Raw genomic sequence first — 18,303 nt, 5'->3', positions numbered from 1 at the left:
ATTTCTTTTTGATTGAATAAATTATTATGGAGTAGATTGTTATTAAGAATGCAAACCATAAAAACTAATCTTAGCTTTCTATTTAAAGAAAATTAAACTATTTAATTTGCTGATTAGATTTATCTATTTTTAATGTATTAAAAGAATAAAACAAAAAATGAAGTAGTGTAAATAATATGTGAATAAATATTAATTAATTTTGATTAAAATCTTTTTTATATTACTTTATTTATTTTTGTTTGCAAGGATCTAACTAAATAACTAAAGAAATTATTTGTATTTATTTAAAAATACTTTTAAAATAGAAATTATATATAAAATAATATAAAATCTTTAAGTAAACTCAAATTATTTATTTATTTATTTTTATGATAAATAGAGTCGCAGTAAAAAAGATCCTAAGGACAAGTAATCATTCAAAAAATATTAAGATAATAAGTTACTAAAACAATTGTCATTAAATTAAAAGTGTAATTGGGTAACTTGCTTTCTAAAAAGAGTAAATGTGGTAAAAATTAAAATAAAAAAATATACAAAGAAATATTTAAAACACTATTTACATTTTGCAACTATTTTGTGTGGAAAAAACTAAGTGTAAATCGCGAGTGCTTTATAAATTATAAATGAAAGAATTAGCGATTCTTGTATGTTTGCTTTTTTTTAATTAAGGATTTAAGAAGTAATTTAAAGCTAAGTGTGATTAAAGTGCATCATGGTGTAATAATAATTATATATTTATCTTGTCTTGGTAATTAAAATAATCTAAATTTATAACAAAGCATCAATCACTAAATTTTATCTTTCTTTCTCTTATTCGATTATTTAATTTATTTATTTATTTACTGATTAAATTGCTTTCGAGTAAAATTATTAATTAATTCAATTTATTTCTTTGTTTTGCTTGCTTGCTTGTTTTGATCATACTAAGTTTATGGGAAATTTTTTCTTTTTGTTTTTTATCACTAAATTTAGATAGAGTTTTTTTATTCTATTAATAATAAATAAATAAATCAATGAATGAAAACACCTATATATTTGTAAGCTAAAAAATATTAATGATTACAATTGTTAAAGTGTGTCACTATTTAAGGATAAAGTAACATTATTTCTGTCTTATATTTATTCAATTTAGTTATGAAAATTAAAGGTGACACTTAAAGTAAATCAAATAAATTCATGTTTAACATTTAATTCACTCACAGATGCTATAAACGAACAATAAAACATATTCTTTACACAATTAAAATTAATTTTAATCTTTTTTGCAAAAGCAATTATTCTTACCTTAATTTTATCAAATTAATGCATAATTATTTAGATTTGCTTTAGTTTTTTGATCATTTCTACTTACATTTAGAATGTAAATAAAAAGGATTTTATGTTTCTTATTTGGTAATTAATATTTTTGTCTCTTGAATCAACTAATAAAATTGAAAAATCTACATTATTTTTTTTACCACTTTCTACAAATCTAACTTTAAAACCATTAAAAAAGTGAAATACTCAGAAAAATAGAATCTTTTACCGAGTTTATTAAAATATTTTGTTTAATTTTTCAATTTTTGCATTTTTTTGGTATAACTATTAAATTTTTTAATTAATTGAGTTTTAAATCCACAAATGAATTAGATTGTAACTCATTTGAAAACAAATAACTATTTCATACAAATGTTAAAATATTTTAATTGATTGTTTAAAAATTTTGTTCAGCAAAGCAAAATTATTTTTATGAACTTAAAATTGATGTTGTTTTTCATATTTTACTTTTTTTATCTCAAGTATTTTATACTAAAGAAAAATTTTTTCTATTAAAAATAAAGCAGTAAATATGAAATTCTTTCGACAAAAATTATATTTCAAATAATTTTTACTTCTCATAAAGCCACTTAGCAAATTTTTATGAAATAAAATATCTTATTGCTAGTACTCATTTGTACTTACAAATACTTAGAGCAAATTGATACTCATTTCCTTAAAAGTAAGTTCCAAACTGAAAAGATTTGGTGTAATTATGACAATGATGCTAATTTAATGATAATTTTTTATTTAACTGTGAAATCATATAAGCTATTAAGACAAAGAAAAGAATCTTATTTAAAATTTATCAAGTATTTACTTTATTATTTTATAGTTTTTATTTGTTATTCGTTGATAGTCTATATTAGAAATTTTTTTAAATGAACTATTATTTAAAGAGATATATAATTTTCCATAAAATCCTTAAAATTCAATCAAAGTAGAATTAATATTTTTATTTATTTAATTTTTTAAAAGCTTATTATAAATAAGAATTTTATTTTCAAAGAATCCTAAAAATGAGAATTTCCATGATTTTAAGCTAGAAAGCTATTAAATTTTCATCTAACATCTTTTCAGATTTATCAGAAAGAAAAGTGTAAAGACGAAAGATTTGTTAAAGAATAGTTGTAAGCCAAATTCAACTTGTAATTTTGGTTGAATAAGGTTTATTAATATTTTATCAGTATTTTACAACTCAAAAAGATAAGAATTATATTTTTTTCTATCATATTCAGCATAAATAGCTTAAAAACCTTCTAAAATGCTTTTACCCTTTAAATTCATAATAAGAAGTTAAAATTAAAATGATATTAACAAAACAAATATTTTAGTTTTTATGGCTAAAAATGATATTTGAGATAAGAGAGAGTTAGTAATTTAGTTTTTAGTTTTGCAGGTAAGGTTTAAAAAAAAAGAATCAGCAGAATCAACCTGGAAAGTAACAATTTATTAATTAAATTTTTTGTATTAACTTTTTTTGATTCCACAATTTTTACATAAATAAAGAATTCAAAAATATATTTTTAGAAGAATTAATTAATTAAGACTGAAAATAGTAGAACTATAAAGAAATAAATAAATAAATTAATATCAAGTCTAATATTGAAAATTAGTTTAACTTACATCTATCAATCGAATCGCTTAATTTTCTCAGGAATAACAACCAAAAAACAACTATAAAATCAGCCTAAATTTTGATTAAGAGGCAATTTGATTCAGTGCATCTATTAAATAATTGGCTATTTCATTTTAGACGCAAAGTTTAGCTTTGTTGCGAAATAAATTGCAAATATTTTACTTGTTAAAATATTCGATTGAATTATTTAATTTTCCATATGACATCATAAATCTTTAATTTACACTTTGTTGTATAAATCAAGTGATATGCATGCATGACTCTTTTTCATCTTTTATGAATTCTAATTTTTATCTAGTACGAATGATTCGAATTCGTTAATCAATCAAAAAGAAAATAAAACAAAGCAAGTATGTTTTGAGATACTAAGATTACAGAGAATCATTAAATATAATCTATGGTCACAAAACCTTTAAATATTTTTTTTAGTATTATTTTATAGCGTGGAAAGTTAAATAATGAATTTATATAAAATTGTTAATACTTTACTGGTTTAATTAAAATATGCAAAAATTACATAATCTTTTACAGCAATCCTCGCCATGATGAACCTCATTTCATTTCATTCCCTTTCGCAGAATTTAATTTATCAAACTAAATTCTGTTAAATTTTAAAAAGCCTTTCATACATACTCCAAATTAAATAACATCTAACTCATAAATAGCACTTTTTTTCTGAAGCACTTACACATTTAAAGAATGAATTTCCTTACATGTTCTAGTTACATTCTCTGATTCAGTGTAATGAGGCAATTTTAAAGTATTTTCAAGATATTTGAAAATAAAGAATACCACAAAATATTTTATTTACTCCTTTACTAGTAGAATTTAACTTCAATTTTTAATATAAAAAAGCTCAATCTAATTAAAATGAATTTCTTTTTAGGTAAATATTTTTTAGTTATTCTTAATACGATATAGTAACAAATACTTTTTTCGTTTAAAACCACACAAAGAACTAATTTGAATTTTTTTTGAAAAGTATTTAAAAATTTTTTTAAGTGATTTTATAAAAAAAAAGAAATAATTTTTGCAAAAATAGTAAATGATTTTGTTAAAATATTGAAAATTTTCATTTAAATAAATTAAAATAAAGTAATTTAGTTATTTGTTACATTAAATCAGTATTTAATATTATTAATTTTAGCTTTACAAATAATAATTTTCTTGTATTGATAATGTTAAAATTATTAACTATTGATAGTAAATTAATCATTTAAACATACATACCTAAATATATATTAAAGAAAATCAATCATAAATATCAGAGAAAATTAATCTTTTTGAAGTTTTTTAATATTTTTTTCTAGCTGAATAAATAAAGTTAATTTAATCTATTTTGGAACTAATAATTTCTATTTTATTTACTTTTTAGAATTCAATTTAGATTGTTTATATTCTTATTTATTTCTGATACAATTTACATTATTTCTTTATATTAGATTTATATTTTTTTACTACCTTTTCTAAAGTTGATCTATTTCAATAATTAATGTCAAATTTATTTGTGTATGAAAAAAATTAAAAATAACTAGATTGCTTTTGCTAGCTAAGAGAATTTACTGAACAAGATTCGATAAATAGACTGACCATTTTTATCTTCATATGAATGTATGAATGAATTTTATTGAATCACAATTTTTTCTAAGGATGAATATTTTTTGTGTAATTTTTAGCTGGATGCTCAACAATGTTCTATGGTTCGTAAATTAAGCAATTTTAAATATTTCAGATCAAAGAATATGGAATTAATAAATATGGGGAAAATAAAACAAAGCATTGAAATGTATAAAATAAAAGAATTTGAATTAATTAATAAATTATTCTGGATTTAAAATTTTTTCAAGAAAGTTTGTTTATAATACGCACAAATGAAATGAAATGAGATTCGATTACTTATGGTTTATGTAAACCACAAATTCAATAAAGATTGTTTAGAAATTTAAAAAAAGAAAGAAAGACATAATTTTATAAATATTAAAAAAACAAACAAATATACTTTATTATAAATCTAACTAATAAATCAATCAATCAATCAATAAATAAATAAAAGGTGGAAAGTTTTTCATCAAAAACATAAAAAAGCACACAATTTATTTATCAATTAATTATACAATTAAATTGCCACTAAATCAATAATATCAAAGAAACAAAGAAAACAAAAAAGCAAATCAATTATCGCTTAATTTAATAAAAAAAGTAATAATAAATAATAAATAAACAAATTATCAATCAATAATAAAAATAGTAAATAGAAAAATAGTTAATTAATTAATTGATTGATTCTTTTAAAGAAACCTAGTAAATAAACTTAACTCTTATTATTCTTCTACTCAACCAAGCAATCTCTCACTCTCTTATTAACTCAACCATTTATTTGCACAAAATTAGTTTTATATTTTAAAATTGCTACAACAGTGAAAATGAGCAACTTTTATAATGAATCAATTTATCTTAATTAGTCGATATTCTGTCCTTCGCTTAGTTCTTAGACTTCCTCTTAGGATTTGCAAAGCACAGGGTCATTTGATAATTATTTCCAAAAATAATGTGGTGTTGAAAAAACAAGAAAAATTAAGAAATAAACAAAGAAGGACAAAAAGAATCTTTTGGGCAGTATTTCCACAACTTGTTATGGGGAAAACTTCGATGTGAATGAAGATGAATTTCAACAATAATCGTAAAAGAACGAAAAATCCTCATAAATTATGTGCCAAAAACCTCAGACACAACAACTCAGATAATGCATAGTTAAAGATCCTGTGATACCTCACAAATACCTTATAATTCCAAATATAGTTATTGATTTCGATTAAATTAAAGAAGGTATCTACATTTAGGATTAGAACACACTCCGCTTGTACAGATAAACCGCTTGTGTCAATTATTTGAAGAATCTTGATATGATTGAAATGGAAATAGGTATTAACAGTGATTCAATAAAAGATTTTTCTTTTATATGTAATATGCTAGACAGTCTAGGAGACTAAAAAGCTCACAGTCTAGCCCAAGCTTTGCGTTAATACGACAGTATAATCAATCAGTGCTAATAAGAAAAGAAGAAATATCCTTAATAAAATAATCTTTCACCTAATGATTTGTATAAATCAGAAGCCAATAACTCTTCAACATTTAGCTTTGCTCAAAATAACCAAGAAGATGATGTGTGGAATTTTGAAAAAAGCAGATAAAAGGCATATAAAATAATATAAAATATTATGATTAATAATCCTCAAGGCTACAAGTACATGTATTTCAGAATTCTTAGAGGATCGAAGGACTCATGTGAGATGTTTAGTCAGATTAACTCTAGAGAATATCTTCAATTTCTACTTGGTACAAATAATATCTAACAAATAATTCAAATAATTCTAAGACATGGAATGCTCAGCAAAAAAACTAGCGTTGACACTTTTTAGTGTTTATAATTCAGTGGAGAGCAATTCCTTTATGACACATTCAATTCTTAAAAAGACAGTTTGAGTAATAATTATGACCTAAGCCTTGAAAACACTACAATAAACGATTGTACGTATGCAATGGATATATCTTTTACAAAGCTCTAACTCAGCAATTACAAGGACAGGTTCAATGATTATTTGCTGATTATTTCTCCTAAAAAATATGACAACAATTTTATGCTAGGATTACTATTAAAAAGACTCGAAGAATAGAAGTAGGCCCAGTAAATGTTATAATAAAATTATATGGATATTTAGTATCAAGCCCAATCAGAAGTTTTTGTGGAAAAATTCTACTAAGATAAAATAAACAACAATCATGCATGAAATAACATCTGTAAAAAAACTATAAAAAAACTTCAATTTCTACAAATTAGATGAATTAATAACAACATAACCAATTATATCTTAATAAAAACTTTTACCATCTCTCTCAAACCTTAGACTTATATCCAAATTTTTATATTTAAAACTCAACTTTTAATAGCAGTAAAAAATATATCTATCTATAATCAATCTATCATAAAACTGTGTATTTTTTCTATTATTTTATATAATATTTAATGCAAAAATTATCAAAAATTTAATTTAAAATAACTCAATTAATTAAACTAATATTACTCCTTCATATACTAATTAATTAATTCACTCACTTTTTTATTTATTTATTTATATATACTTAATTATTTCTATTCATGCATTTTTTGATTAGTTTTAAGTATTAAAAATAATTTTCGTTTCCTAAACATTTATTTAGTTTTTTATGTAAATTTCTGTTTATAAAAGGAATTTTTAAAAATTGTGTTTTTTAATTTAAAATTGATTGCTTATTTTATAATCCATCCAAAAAATATCTTTTTCAGATTTCTTGATATAAAAAATTCCTCTTATTTTTTAACTAAATCATATTTTATTCAATTTTTATTATATTACCCGAATTTCATTTATTTGAGAAATGTATTTCTTTGCTCTGTTTATTAAAAAGATTTTAAATAAATCATATTTAATTTTTATGAAAAATAAAACAAACTTTCTTGTTAATTCAAAAATTAATTTATTTATTTATTTGTTTTTTTTGTTTTTTTAAAAATGGATTTAATAAAAATTTCATTTTGTCAACTTTTTATCAAGATAAATTTTCTCCTATTTACTGATGATTTTCTTGTTTTCAATTATTTAAATTTAATTACTTTTTTTGCTCACTAACTTTTTAACCTTTTTTGTAAATACATTCATTTTTATATGCAAAAATACCATTTTGTATCTTTTTAAAGAAATTTTTGATTCCACATCCAGATAAAACTATATTTTTACTGTCAGAAATAGGTCTGTTTCTTAGTTTTAGAAAAAAAATTTTTTCTAAAATTTGATTTTTTTTTTTAAAATACAGTTTTGGTAATAAAAAATACTTTTTTTTGATTGAATAGAAATTTAATAAAATAGCAGCTGACTCTGATTAGAAATCTGTAATTAAAACCTAAAACGAATAGAAAAATAGAAATTAGTAGAAAAGGAATTTATTTAACTTAGAATAAAAGAATGGTTTTCGTTTTTTTACTTTAATGTTAAATTTAAATGAGTTTAAAAAATTATTTAAATCTTTAGTTTTATTTCCATTTTTTTATTTTCTACTAAAAATGAAATTTGCTAAGTTGTAACAATTATTGGTGTTCTTTCTTTCTTTTGTTCATTCATTCATTCATACATACATACATTTATATATCCATTTATTTTAAATTTTATCACAAATTGTTTTATGATAAAGTAGGCGTATGATAATTTGATCTAGAATAATCACTAGATTTTTTGTTTCGTTTTACTTGTTTATTTATTTCGAAAATGTGAATAGTATAATAAGCAATAGAAAGACTTGCTTACTGGGGGATAATTACTAATTCTATTAAACGATATTATAATTAAATTGATAAATGCAGATATAGTTATAAAAACCAAATTAAAATTAGCTAATTTGTTACCAAATTAAACCCAATTGAATCCTCCTGCTTCTATTTTATCAATTAAACCAGCTTGCTATAATAGAATTTTATTTCCTAAAACGAATCAGCCAGCCGCTTCTAAAGTCTTTAGAGGGATATACAGCTTTTCCTATTTATACTTTAAGAGAAATTTATTTATGAAGCAACTTAGAGCGAACTTGTTTATTGCTTACTGTGAGTGAGATAATTCTTACAATAAAAATGTTAGATTACTTTAAGTTTTTATTAGTCTGTGTTAATTAAATATAAGTTGAGCGAAGTTAGCATTTAAAGAGGGTTTACATATTTTACTTACTCAGTTTAGAAGAAAATATGTCAAATTAATATTGGGAATACTAATAAAATGAAATGAGAGAAATAGAAAGATATTATATAAATTGAATATTAGTCACAAATTAATCGATTCATTTAAATTAAATAAGATTTTTGATGATATGTACATTTACTGTATTAGTTTGGATTACAATGAATATATTTGTCAAACAATTAATTAATCAAACAAAAAAACAAGATTTTATTGATTATTTATTTGTAATGATAAGAAAATTCACTTTTTTGCTATAAACAAAAAAAAACTTATTATTTATTGAATCAAAAATCAACTAAGCTGAAAAAAATAAAACAAAATAATTAAAGAAATAACTAAATAACTAACTAAATAAATGACAGACTACAATTATTAATTCTATTTCTAAGATGAGGAGGAGGAAGAATAAAAAGATTAGCTAATTAACGAAATAGCGAAAGCTAGCGAGAGTAAATAAATCTAAAAAAAAAAGAGAACCTATAAAACTAGAGTTAACAAAAGAGCTTTAGAGCTATAACAGAAGCAACGTGACTTGTAAAGAGCTAAATAGCTCATAGCGACTCTATGCAAAGTTCCTTCTGGAGAATATAAATATTTTATTCGTGGTGACTTACTTGTAGATTTTGATTTTTTAACTGATAAAGTACCCTACAAGCAAGCATTTTTCAGCCTGAACGATTACAAACCTGCGAAAGAGGTTTTGTTCAATAAATTGGATAACTATTATGAAATTCATTTTGATTAGGGATAAGAGCAGATTTAGAATTTTAATTTCATAATAGAAATGCTAAACAGTCTTGGAAACAATCGAATTCATCACCTCGCAACAGTACTTGAAAATTATCTCAATGCTCTCTCTATGCTAGACAAATTTAGAGACAGCAAATCTCTTTCTTAGTTATTAGACAATGATATTATGTTAGAAGAAGATAATAGTTATTCAAATTGGAACTTCGATTGTAGTTTACAAAAAGCGAATTTACTTCTAAAAGAAAAACTTTAAGATCCAGACAACTTTTTTTATATTATCAGCAAAGGACACAAAGATTATTCAGAATTAGTAATTTATGCAATAAACAATACAGCTCTTAAGATGATTTTAGGAAATATAGATCACGAATCGACTGTAAAAATCCTCTTACAAAATGGTATGATCATCATGAGTTAGGATTTTACAGATGTGCTTCAATTTAAAATATTTGAAACCATGTCTAATCTGGGCTAAAATTAAGAACCAGAACAAATTACCTATTCACGAAAAGTGCCAAATATCACAATCAACAACCTCAAGCTAGATATTAACTTCACCTATGAAAAATACAGATTAAGCAATTATAAAGATAAATTTAATGACAGCATCATATTTGCCAAGATAAACAGTTAAGAAAGGCAAAATCTGATGAATTAGTTATTCTTCTAAAAACTTGTCTCTGACACTAGTGTTTCTGAAGAAAAGCTCCTCCTTTCTGATATAACTTATCAAGCCCAAAGTGAGTATTTCATGGAAAAATTCTACACTGAAAATCATTAAAATCAAAATTTGAGCGAAAGTATCAGCTGATTTGAATGGCAATTAAACAAATTGATAATTCAGTATGATTTTTCTAATGTCATCAAAAATCGACTCGCTTTCTCTCACTCTCTCTTTTACACACTCACTCAATCAATCACTTACCAAAATAGAAAAAAAGAAAAAACCTAATTTTAAATTTATCTATCCAAACTTAATAATATTTCCTATTTATTAATTCTATTACTCCACAACTAACTCTTAAACACCATCACTATCATACTTTCTTTAACTAAATAAAATAATCAATAAATAAATAAATAACTAAATCAATAAATTAATTATTGCATTACAGTGCTTCTTTACATAGCGCTCTATGTTAATCTTTATTTTACTACTCTTAATTTTAGATTCTTATAAAATTATTTTAAATCTATGTAACTTTCTTACATCTTTTTCTAAAAATTACAAAAAATAGACTAAAAAATTTGCTTAAAAATATAAAATTTATTTAAATAACTATCAGCTAAAATATTTTCAATTTATATTAATGTAGAACTTCAAATTTCATAGATTTTATGAACATTTACTTTATCAAAATTAATTAAATTTAATAATTTGTGCAAAATTAGTTGATTGGTTCATTCATTATTAAACTTGTTGAAAGAAGAAAATAGTAAGTAAGATAGATAGATATCTTTAAATGTATACCATAACAAAGAATAGAAAAATTGTATAAAAATTATCATTAAATGATAGAAACTTGATAGAAAAATAGAAAAATATTTATAAAATATTAAGATTAGTTTTTTATTAGAAATTACATAATCAAATACATAGAAATCCGTATATACTTATAAAACAAATGTTTGCTTAATATTTGATCATAAATTTATATTAATGATCAATGAATGAATACATTCATCAATCAAATAAATCAATCGTCAATATTACTTTTTTATATAAATCAAAAAATTTCTTATTGATTTAAAGATAATCTAATTAATTGTAGTCAAATTAAGAATTTAAAAATGAATCAAGTGGATTGCTTAAGATTAGTTGATTCTAATTAAATTGAAAAGCTTGGGAATGCTATTATTATGGATTCAAAGAGGATTAAAAAGAATAATAAAAAGAAGGTTTAGAAATTGATAAAAAAAGCTTTTGAGTTCATACTACCTAGGACAATTGATGTGCAACATAGATATTTAATTCGCGGAGATATTATTATAGATATTGATAAAATTAAAAAGAACAACATATAGACTTGGAGCTGCCTTGATTTAAAGGACTACATGCCTACCAAGTCAGTCAAATATCTAAAAGAAAATAAATTTTTTTAGATTGAGTTTGGACGTGTTGAAAATCCTATTAGAGACTTTACTTTTATTATAGGCATGCTTAAAACTTTAGGAGATACAAAAATTAATTATTTAGCTGAGACTCTTTAAGAATATAAAAATGTCTACGATCTGATAGATTAAATTCTTGCTAACAACAGGATTATGTAATTGAATGATTAAGAAGCACAATAAGCAGTTAACTCAAACATCTGCACTCTTTACAGACCTTAATACGAAGGAGAGTGGACTTATGAATAGAGTTTATAAAAAGCTTCTTACATTTTAAAAAGCAAAATTTAAGAAAATAAGTTCTATTTTTATTCTATTTTGAAAGGCAATTATGATCAATATGAAGTAGTCATCCATGGAGTCTGCGAGAATGCGATTAAACTGATATTTGGAAATTTAGATAATGCAGAAATTACAAAAATTTTGCTTGAAAATGGACTTGTGATCATGAATAGAAGTATACTAGAACAAATAATGAATAGAACGTAAGCGAATCGAATCCATCTAAGCGGAATACAATAAGATATTGAGTACTCAACCTTCAAAAAGGATATAACATCTTACTCTATTAACAACTATCTATTTAAACTTAGCTTGAATTTAGAAAGATTTAAGTTGAGCAATTACAAAGACAGATTCAACGACTATTTGGTAATTGGACAGATAAATGATGACTAAATCTTAAATCTAGCCAATTAAATGTTCATATAAAAAGTCTTTCTAAATAACGGAACTGAGGAAACTGAAATCCTATCTAACATAGGATATTCTGCCTCAAGCGAGTACTTTATTGAGAAATTTTACCCTCCAGAAGAAGAGCAAAAAAGCCAAGAGAGAATCAAAATGCTAAAGTAAATCAACCAAATTTAAAATACCACAAATAAGAAGCAGTGTGGATATAGAATCTTAAATTTAGAATGAACTTAAAAGTAGTTTGAACAAATAACTAAATAAATAAAGTCATAATCTTGAATTGAAATAAATAAATAAAAAATAATCTGTACTAAAGTTGGCAAGTAGGGAAAAATAATTTATCTAAATAAAATATACGGCATTATTAAAATGAAAAGTTAAGTTTGGATAAAAGCTTATTTTTAACCAGTTCTCAGCTAATAAGTGTGCCCAATTTGGCAGGTTTAACTGTTCTTAAAGAATTAATTAATTAACTAACTAATAAATAAATAAAAAATAAACTAAATACTACTATTATTTTATAAAACTTATAATATTCATTAATAATTAATAAAGAAACTTTTTTTGTTGCCCAGCTAAACTTTGCGAGTCATAAATAATAATTAGATATAATTTATTCACTCTATAAAATATAAAATATCTATAATTTATAAAATAAAACAATTTGTTAATTTCTAACATTTTAATTAATAACCTTACAGATATTTTTATAAAAATAACTTTCTAATAATAAATTTATATTAAACAAATTATTGTAATAAATCCTTTTATAATACCTTAAATCATTGTTTTGTTAAGTATTTAAAGCATCTAATTCAAATCCTAAAAATAAAGCAAAGCTTAAAAGCTCGCCTTATCAAATTAAATTTGCTAAGATAATAATAAGTTTTTAAATGGAAAAAAACTAAAGTTTTATATTAATTGATATTTGTTTATTTATTTTAATTATTGTATTTGGTATTTCAATAATTTCTTATAATTAAGACATTCTTTTTTGGTATTTATTTTTTTATAATGGAAAATATTATGCAAATAAAATTCAATGATTCTATAAAATTAATAAACAAAATTAAAAAACATAAAAATTAATCTAAAAATTCAGGGAAGTATCAATAAATTAAAGGATAAAAGAAAGCAAACAAATTATTTAATGGAATGTGACTGTAAAAATTTATATTAAATTTTAATTTTATGTTTTGATTTATTGTTTTAATTATTTATTAATTTTTATTAATTCTTTTATAATTATTTATTTATTCATTCACTTTTCTTTTTAATTTAATTTTATTTAATTTTTTTATTTTCTGATCTTCTTATTGATTTTATTCAAGCTTTTGTTTTTTACTGTTTGTATTTTTTTTTTCTTCTTTTATTTCTGGAAAATCATTCTGACTTAAAAATGTTGTAAAATGTAATTTTAAAAGTAATCGCTAAGAGTATTTCAATCTCAATTTCTTAAAAATATTATGCTAAATTGTAAAAATATTAATTATATATTATAAGACTAAGAGAGAATTTTATCTAATTTAGATGAGTTTTATTTTATTTTGTATTTTTTGATTGTACATGATCTATTACTTATTCTATATTTCAAGATATAAGTAATATAATGGATAGTTTAAAGGCTTGCAGTAAAAATAATGAGTTGATATCGGCTTAAAAACTTATTTATTCCTGTATTCATCAATCCATAATTTGTTAAATTAAAAACTTTTATCATTATTTTTAAGCAAGCTTTAACTTCCTTTTTTTTACTTTTATTTATTTTTTCTTCTTTTAATTAATTATAAATTTGAAAATAACTTTTTCCTGTTTGAAGATATTAAAATATCTTTTTATTTTTCTTTGTAAAAAATTTATTACTTTTTTTTCCTCTTTTCTTAACAAATAAATTAAAGTAAATTAATTGCAATTGAAATTTGCAACTCGAAACAAAAGATTTTCACTTAATTGAGAGGATAAGTTGAAATTGCAATATAAATAATTTAAGATTAATCTTTATCTAATTTTTTGTATGTTTGGTAGGATATTATTTGAATGAATTTTATAGTTAGTATTTAGCAATTAATATGATAGAAAAATAGCATCTTATATTTTACAAGAATAAAAATATGTAGACTAATCAATCAATTCATTAATAAATTAATTCATTCATTCATTCATGAAATTTTGAATAAATCAGTTTTAGTTGCTTTCTTCCATTCTTTTTATGCTTTCCATTGCATCTATGAAATATTCTTATGCTTTTTCTGTTTAATTGAGTTCAATATACAATTCACCTAGATTATGTTTTGAAGCAATTATATGAGGATGATCTGCTGGAAGCAATTCCTCTCTAGTTTTTAGTGATTTCAAATACATCTCTTCAGATTTGTTATATTTACCAGCTTTCTTATAAGTAAGACCCAAACTGTTTTAACAAGTAGCAGTTAGGGTGTTGACTTCGCCATATCTTTCAATCAAAATATTCAAGGCTTTTTCTAAAACTACAATACTATCATCATATTTCTTTAATTCTCTAAGACAAGCTAATTAATATATTTTATAATAATTAAGAAATTAATATATTTTTCTTTTTAAATAAGCATTCAATATTTTAAAATTTAACGTTTAATTTCTTTACCTGCCATTTAGGACATGCAAAGAGCAATTTCTCCTTTATCAACATCGCTCTATTAATCCTTGTATGCAAGAACTTCTTCAAAGAGATAAAGAGACTTGTCATACATTTTTTATTGTTTGTATAGATTCGCAAGGTTTTAAATGACTACTAAAGTTGATGGATGATCTCTTCCAAACATATTTGAATATCCTTCAAGAACTTTCTCATATAATGCTTATGCAGATTCCAAATCACCTGTTATTTTGAAAACTAAAGCTAAGTTATTAATTGCTGAGAATGTTGCTGGGTGATTAACTCCGTAGTGTTTTTTAACTTTTTCTACATACTAAAGAGAGTTTTCCAAAGCTTTTTGGAATCTACCTAAGTCGATATCTTATTAAATTGATTTACGCAAGTTATTCATTGTTGATAACTCCTCTTAAGGAATTGATGGTTCATACTAAATTGTAGTTTAGCTACTCTTTGATTTTTCCATCTCTTCCTTCAAAAATTCAAAGGCTGACTTGTATTTATCTTAGTTGCTAGCAAAGAACATTTTTTATACTTGAACAAGCTGAGCAACATTTTTGTTGATCAAAAATTTATGTGAACTCCTTATAATTCTACTTGCTAAATAACTCATTTACTTTAAATCAATATATAAAAATGCAGCAAAATAAGATACAAATTAATTTGAAATCCTTAAAAAAATTAATAAGCAAACAGAAAAACAAATAAACAAACAAAAAGCAAAAGAATATTCGAAAATTAAGTAATGTGTTTTTATTTATTACACTAAAATATCTTTAATTTTTACAGGTAAATTATCAACCATTAGAAAAATTAAAAAATTTTGATGTAAAAAAATTATTTATTTTGAAATAAAAATAAATTAAATTATTTATTAATTATAATTATATTATAATACATATATATATACATTAAATTTTTTAATAAATAAATAAAAAAATATATTTCATAAAAAGTGGAATACAAACGATGAAATTTTTGTATGGCATCTTGCTATATTAGAAATATTATAAATATTCCCAAAATTACAAAACTAAAACAGAAAAATCTACTTATAAACGTTATTCTTATAAAATTTAAGAACATTAACAACTAGAATTTTTTCAAATAGGACTAAATAAATAACTGACCATCTCTAATTCTTACTATATATATTTTTAAGCGTTTGTTTTAAATACAAATATTAAAGAAATATTAAGTTTAAATAGTGAATGTTAAATTAATTTTTCTGTGATATCTCTTCATAAAACCAAATTATAAATTTATATTTGATAATTAATTAATTATTATATTTATTTGTTCTTTTTATCCATTTATAATTAATTAATAAATTAATCAAATTTAATAAATTGCTATTCAATATTTTTGAAAAATAAATAAATGATATAATAGATTAAAGAATATAATAGATTAGAAGATGTAATTATTAATTTTTATATTAATATCCTTTAAATTTATTTTAATTTATAAAAAAAGTTTTTAAGGTCTTCACTTTCATCTCATTAAGTTGTACATATTGCTATGAGGTATATTTAATTAAAAGATATTATTTTTATTATTATTAATATTTTTTGTATATTTAATTTTCAATTTATTTAAATAAATAATTTTTATTATAGAAATTATCATTATTATTTAATGATTTTTATTAAAACAAAAATTTTTTAGCTATTATTTTAACTTAATTTTCATTTAAATTTTTAATTAATTATTTATTATTCATTTTGTATTATTTGATACTTTTTCTTCATTTTTTGCTATTAAAATTTACACTTAATAAAAGCAGTTTATTTGATTTGCATTTTAATATTTTTAATTATAAAAGTTAATTTAAAACATTAAAGCTCTTTTAATTTATTTGATTTGTTTACCTTTTTCTTTTTATTATAATTTCTTATTTTTTGATTCTTTGTTAATTTTATTTATTATTAATTAATCTTATTATTTCATTTTTTTTTTTCATTTTTCCCTCCTAATTAACTAGAGCGAAATGCCGCCTTTTTAATTTATATAAGGCGAAATGTAATATATCTTAATAACTTGATATAAAGCTAAATTAGCTTTACTTTTGAGTTAATTGAAAGCTTTGAATTCAGAAAATGTCAAATTTGAAATTATATATACCACATATTCTTATAACATATCATTTTTTTTTAAAAATATAAATTTTGAAAACCTATGATAGAAAAAAACACATAAAAAAATTTTTAATTTTAATTTTATAAAATATAAAAACTGGTATATTAAACTCGCTTTTTTGTAAATTTGTATGGCAACTTACTCTATTTAATGATATATTTTTTCTTCAATATTTAAAAAGGTCTAATTTGATTAGTGAAGGTGCATCACGCTTAGGTTCAGCTTTAGCAAAATGCATTAATCTCTCAAATTTGACACTTTACCTTTAGTAAAAACAGTTTATTTGTTTTGGATTGTGATATTTTAAATTATAAAAATTAATTAAAAACAATAAAGCTCTTTTTTCTTTTTCTTTTTATCGTGCTTGCTGTTTTGTTTTTTCTTTGTTAATTAAGCTCATCATTTATTTTATTCATTTGCTTTTATTATTAATTAATTTTATTATTTCATATTTTTTCTTCATTTTTTTCCTTCTAATTAACTATTTAATGATATATTTTTTCTTCAATATTTAAAAAGGTCTAATTATATTAGTGATGAAGGTGTATCAGGCTTAGGTTCAGCTTTAGCAAAATGCATTAATCTCTCAAATTTGACACTTTACCTTAGGTAAAAACAGTTTATTTGTTTTGGATTGTGATATTTTTAATTATAAAAACTAATTAAAAACAATAAAGCTCTTTTTTCTTTTTCTTTTTATCGTGCTTGCTGTTTTGTTTTTTCTTTGTTAATTAAGCTCATCATTTATTTTATTCATTTGCTTTTATTATTAATTAATTTTATTATTTCATATTTTTTCTTCATTTTTTCCTTCTAATTAACTATTTAATGATATATTTTTTCTTCAATATTTAAAAAGTTACAATTCAATTGGTGCAATGGGTGCATCAGGCTTAGGTTCAGCTTTAGCAAAGTGCATTAATCTCTCAAATTTAAAACTTGATCTTCGGTAAAAACAGTTTATTTGTTTTGGATTGTGATATTTTTAATTATAAAAACTAATTAAAAACAATAAAGCTCTTTTTTCTTTTTCTTTTTATCGTGCTTGCTGTTTTGTTTTTTCTTTGTTAATTAAGCTCATCATTTATTTTATTCATTTGCTTTTATTATTAATTAATTTTATTATTTCATATTTTTTCTTCATTTTTTCCTTCTAATTAACTATTTAATGATATATTTTTTCTTCAATATTTAAAAAGGTCTAATTAAATTGGTGATAAAGCTGCATCAGGCTTAGGTTCAGCTTTAGCAAAATGCATTAATCTCTCAAATTGACA

General features: G+C 21.7%; 6 protein-coding genes across 6 annotated transcripts; 4 read left to right on the top strand and 2 right to left on the bottom strand. All coding sequences in view use genetic code 6, as the record gives it.

Moving 5' to 3' along the window:
* Positions 1–5,214: 5,214 nt before the first annotated feature.
* TTHERM_01253380 (hypothetical protein) lies at positions 5,215–6,723 on the top strand (the record flags this gene model as incomplete). Its single annotated transcript, XM_001009438.3, has 1 exon — positions 5,215–6,723. Exon 1 carries the CDS (start codon positions 5,359–5,361, stop codon positions 6,721–6,723), a length of 1,365 nt encoding a protein of 454 aa, XP_001009438.1. The 5' UTR covers positions 5,215–5,358.
* A 2,332-nt stretch (positions 6,724–9,055) lies between these two features.
* Positions 9,056–10,261, top strand: TTHERM_01253360 (hypothetical protein; the record flags this gene model as incomplete). Its single annotated transcript, XM_001009436.1, has 1 exon — positions 9,056–10,261. One exon carries the CDS (start codon positions 9,056–9,058, stop codon positions 10,259–10,261), a length of 1,206 nt encoding a protein of 401 aa, XP_001009436.1.
* Positions 10,262–11,241: 980 nt separating this feature from the next.
* Positions 11,242–12,483, top strand: TTHERM_01253350 (hypothetical protein; the record flags this gene model as incomplete). Its single annotated transcript, XM_001009435.1, has 1 exon — positions 11,242–12,483. The coding sequence occupies one exon, from the start codon at positions 11,242–11,244 to the stop codon at positions 12,481–12,483; it is 1,242 nt and encodes a 413-aa protein (XP_001009435.1).
* Positions 12,484–12,522: 39 nt separating this feature from the next.
* TTHERM_001253343 (transmembrane protein, putative) lies at positions 12,523–13,335 on the bottom strand (the record flags this gene model as incomplete). The annotated part of the gene is made up of 1 exon (XM_012795962.1): positions 12,523–13,335. The coding sequence occupies one exon, from the start codon at positions 13,333–13,335 to the stop codon at positions 12,523–12,525; it is 813 nt and encodes a 270-aa protein (XP_012651416.1).
* A 41-nt stretch (positions 13,336–13,376) lies between these two features.
* On the bottom strand, positions 13,377–15,551 carry TTHERM_01253340 (tetratricopeptide repeat protein). Its single transcript, XM_001009434.3, has 2 exons — positions 14,879–15,551; positions 13,377–14,783 (listed from the first exon to the last, which is right to left on the bottom strand). Exons 1-2 carry the CDS (start codon positions 15,498–15,500, stop codon positions 14,434–14,436), a joined length of 972 nt encoding a protein of 323 aa, XP_001009434.1. The 5' UTR covers positions 15,501–15,551; the 3' UTR covers positions 13,377–14,433.
* A 716-nt stretch (positions 15,552–16,267) lies between these two features.
* On the top strand, positions 16,268–18,301 carry TTHERM_001253339 (oxalate/formate antiporter protein; the record flags this gene model as incomplete). The annotated part of the gene is made up of 6 exons (XM_012795961.1): positions 16,268–16,306; positions 16,364–16,413; positions 17,208–17,294; positions 17,546–17,635; positions 17,886–17,975; positions 18,226–18,301. 6 exons carry the CDS (start codon positions 16,268–16,270, stop codon positions 18,299–18,301), a joined length of 432 nt encoding a protein of 143 aa, XP_012651415.1.
* Between the last annotated feature and the right edge of the window lie 2 nt (positions 18,302–18,303).

The sequence above is a fragment of the Tetrahymena thermophila genome, assembly GCF_000189635.1.
Source record: "Tetrahymena thermophila SB210 genomic scaffold scf_8254781, whole genome shotgun sequence".
Classification (NCBI taxonomy): domain Eukaryota; phylum Ciliophora; class Oligohymenophorea; order Hymenostomatida; family Tetrahymenidae; genus Tetrahymena; species Tetrahymena thermophila.
This window is presented reverse-complemented; position numbering and strand designations above follow the sequence as displayed.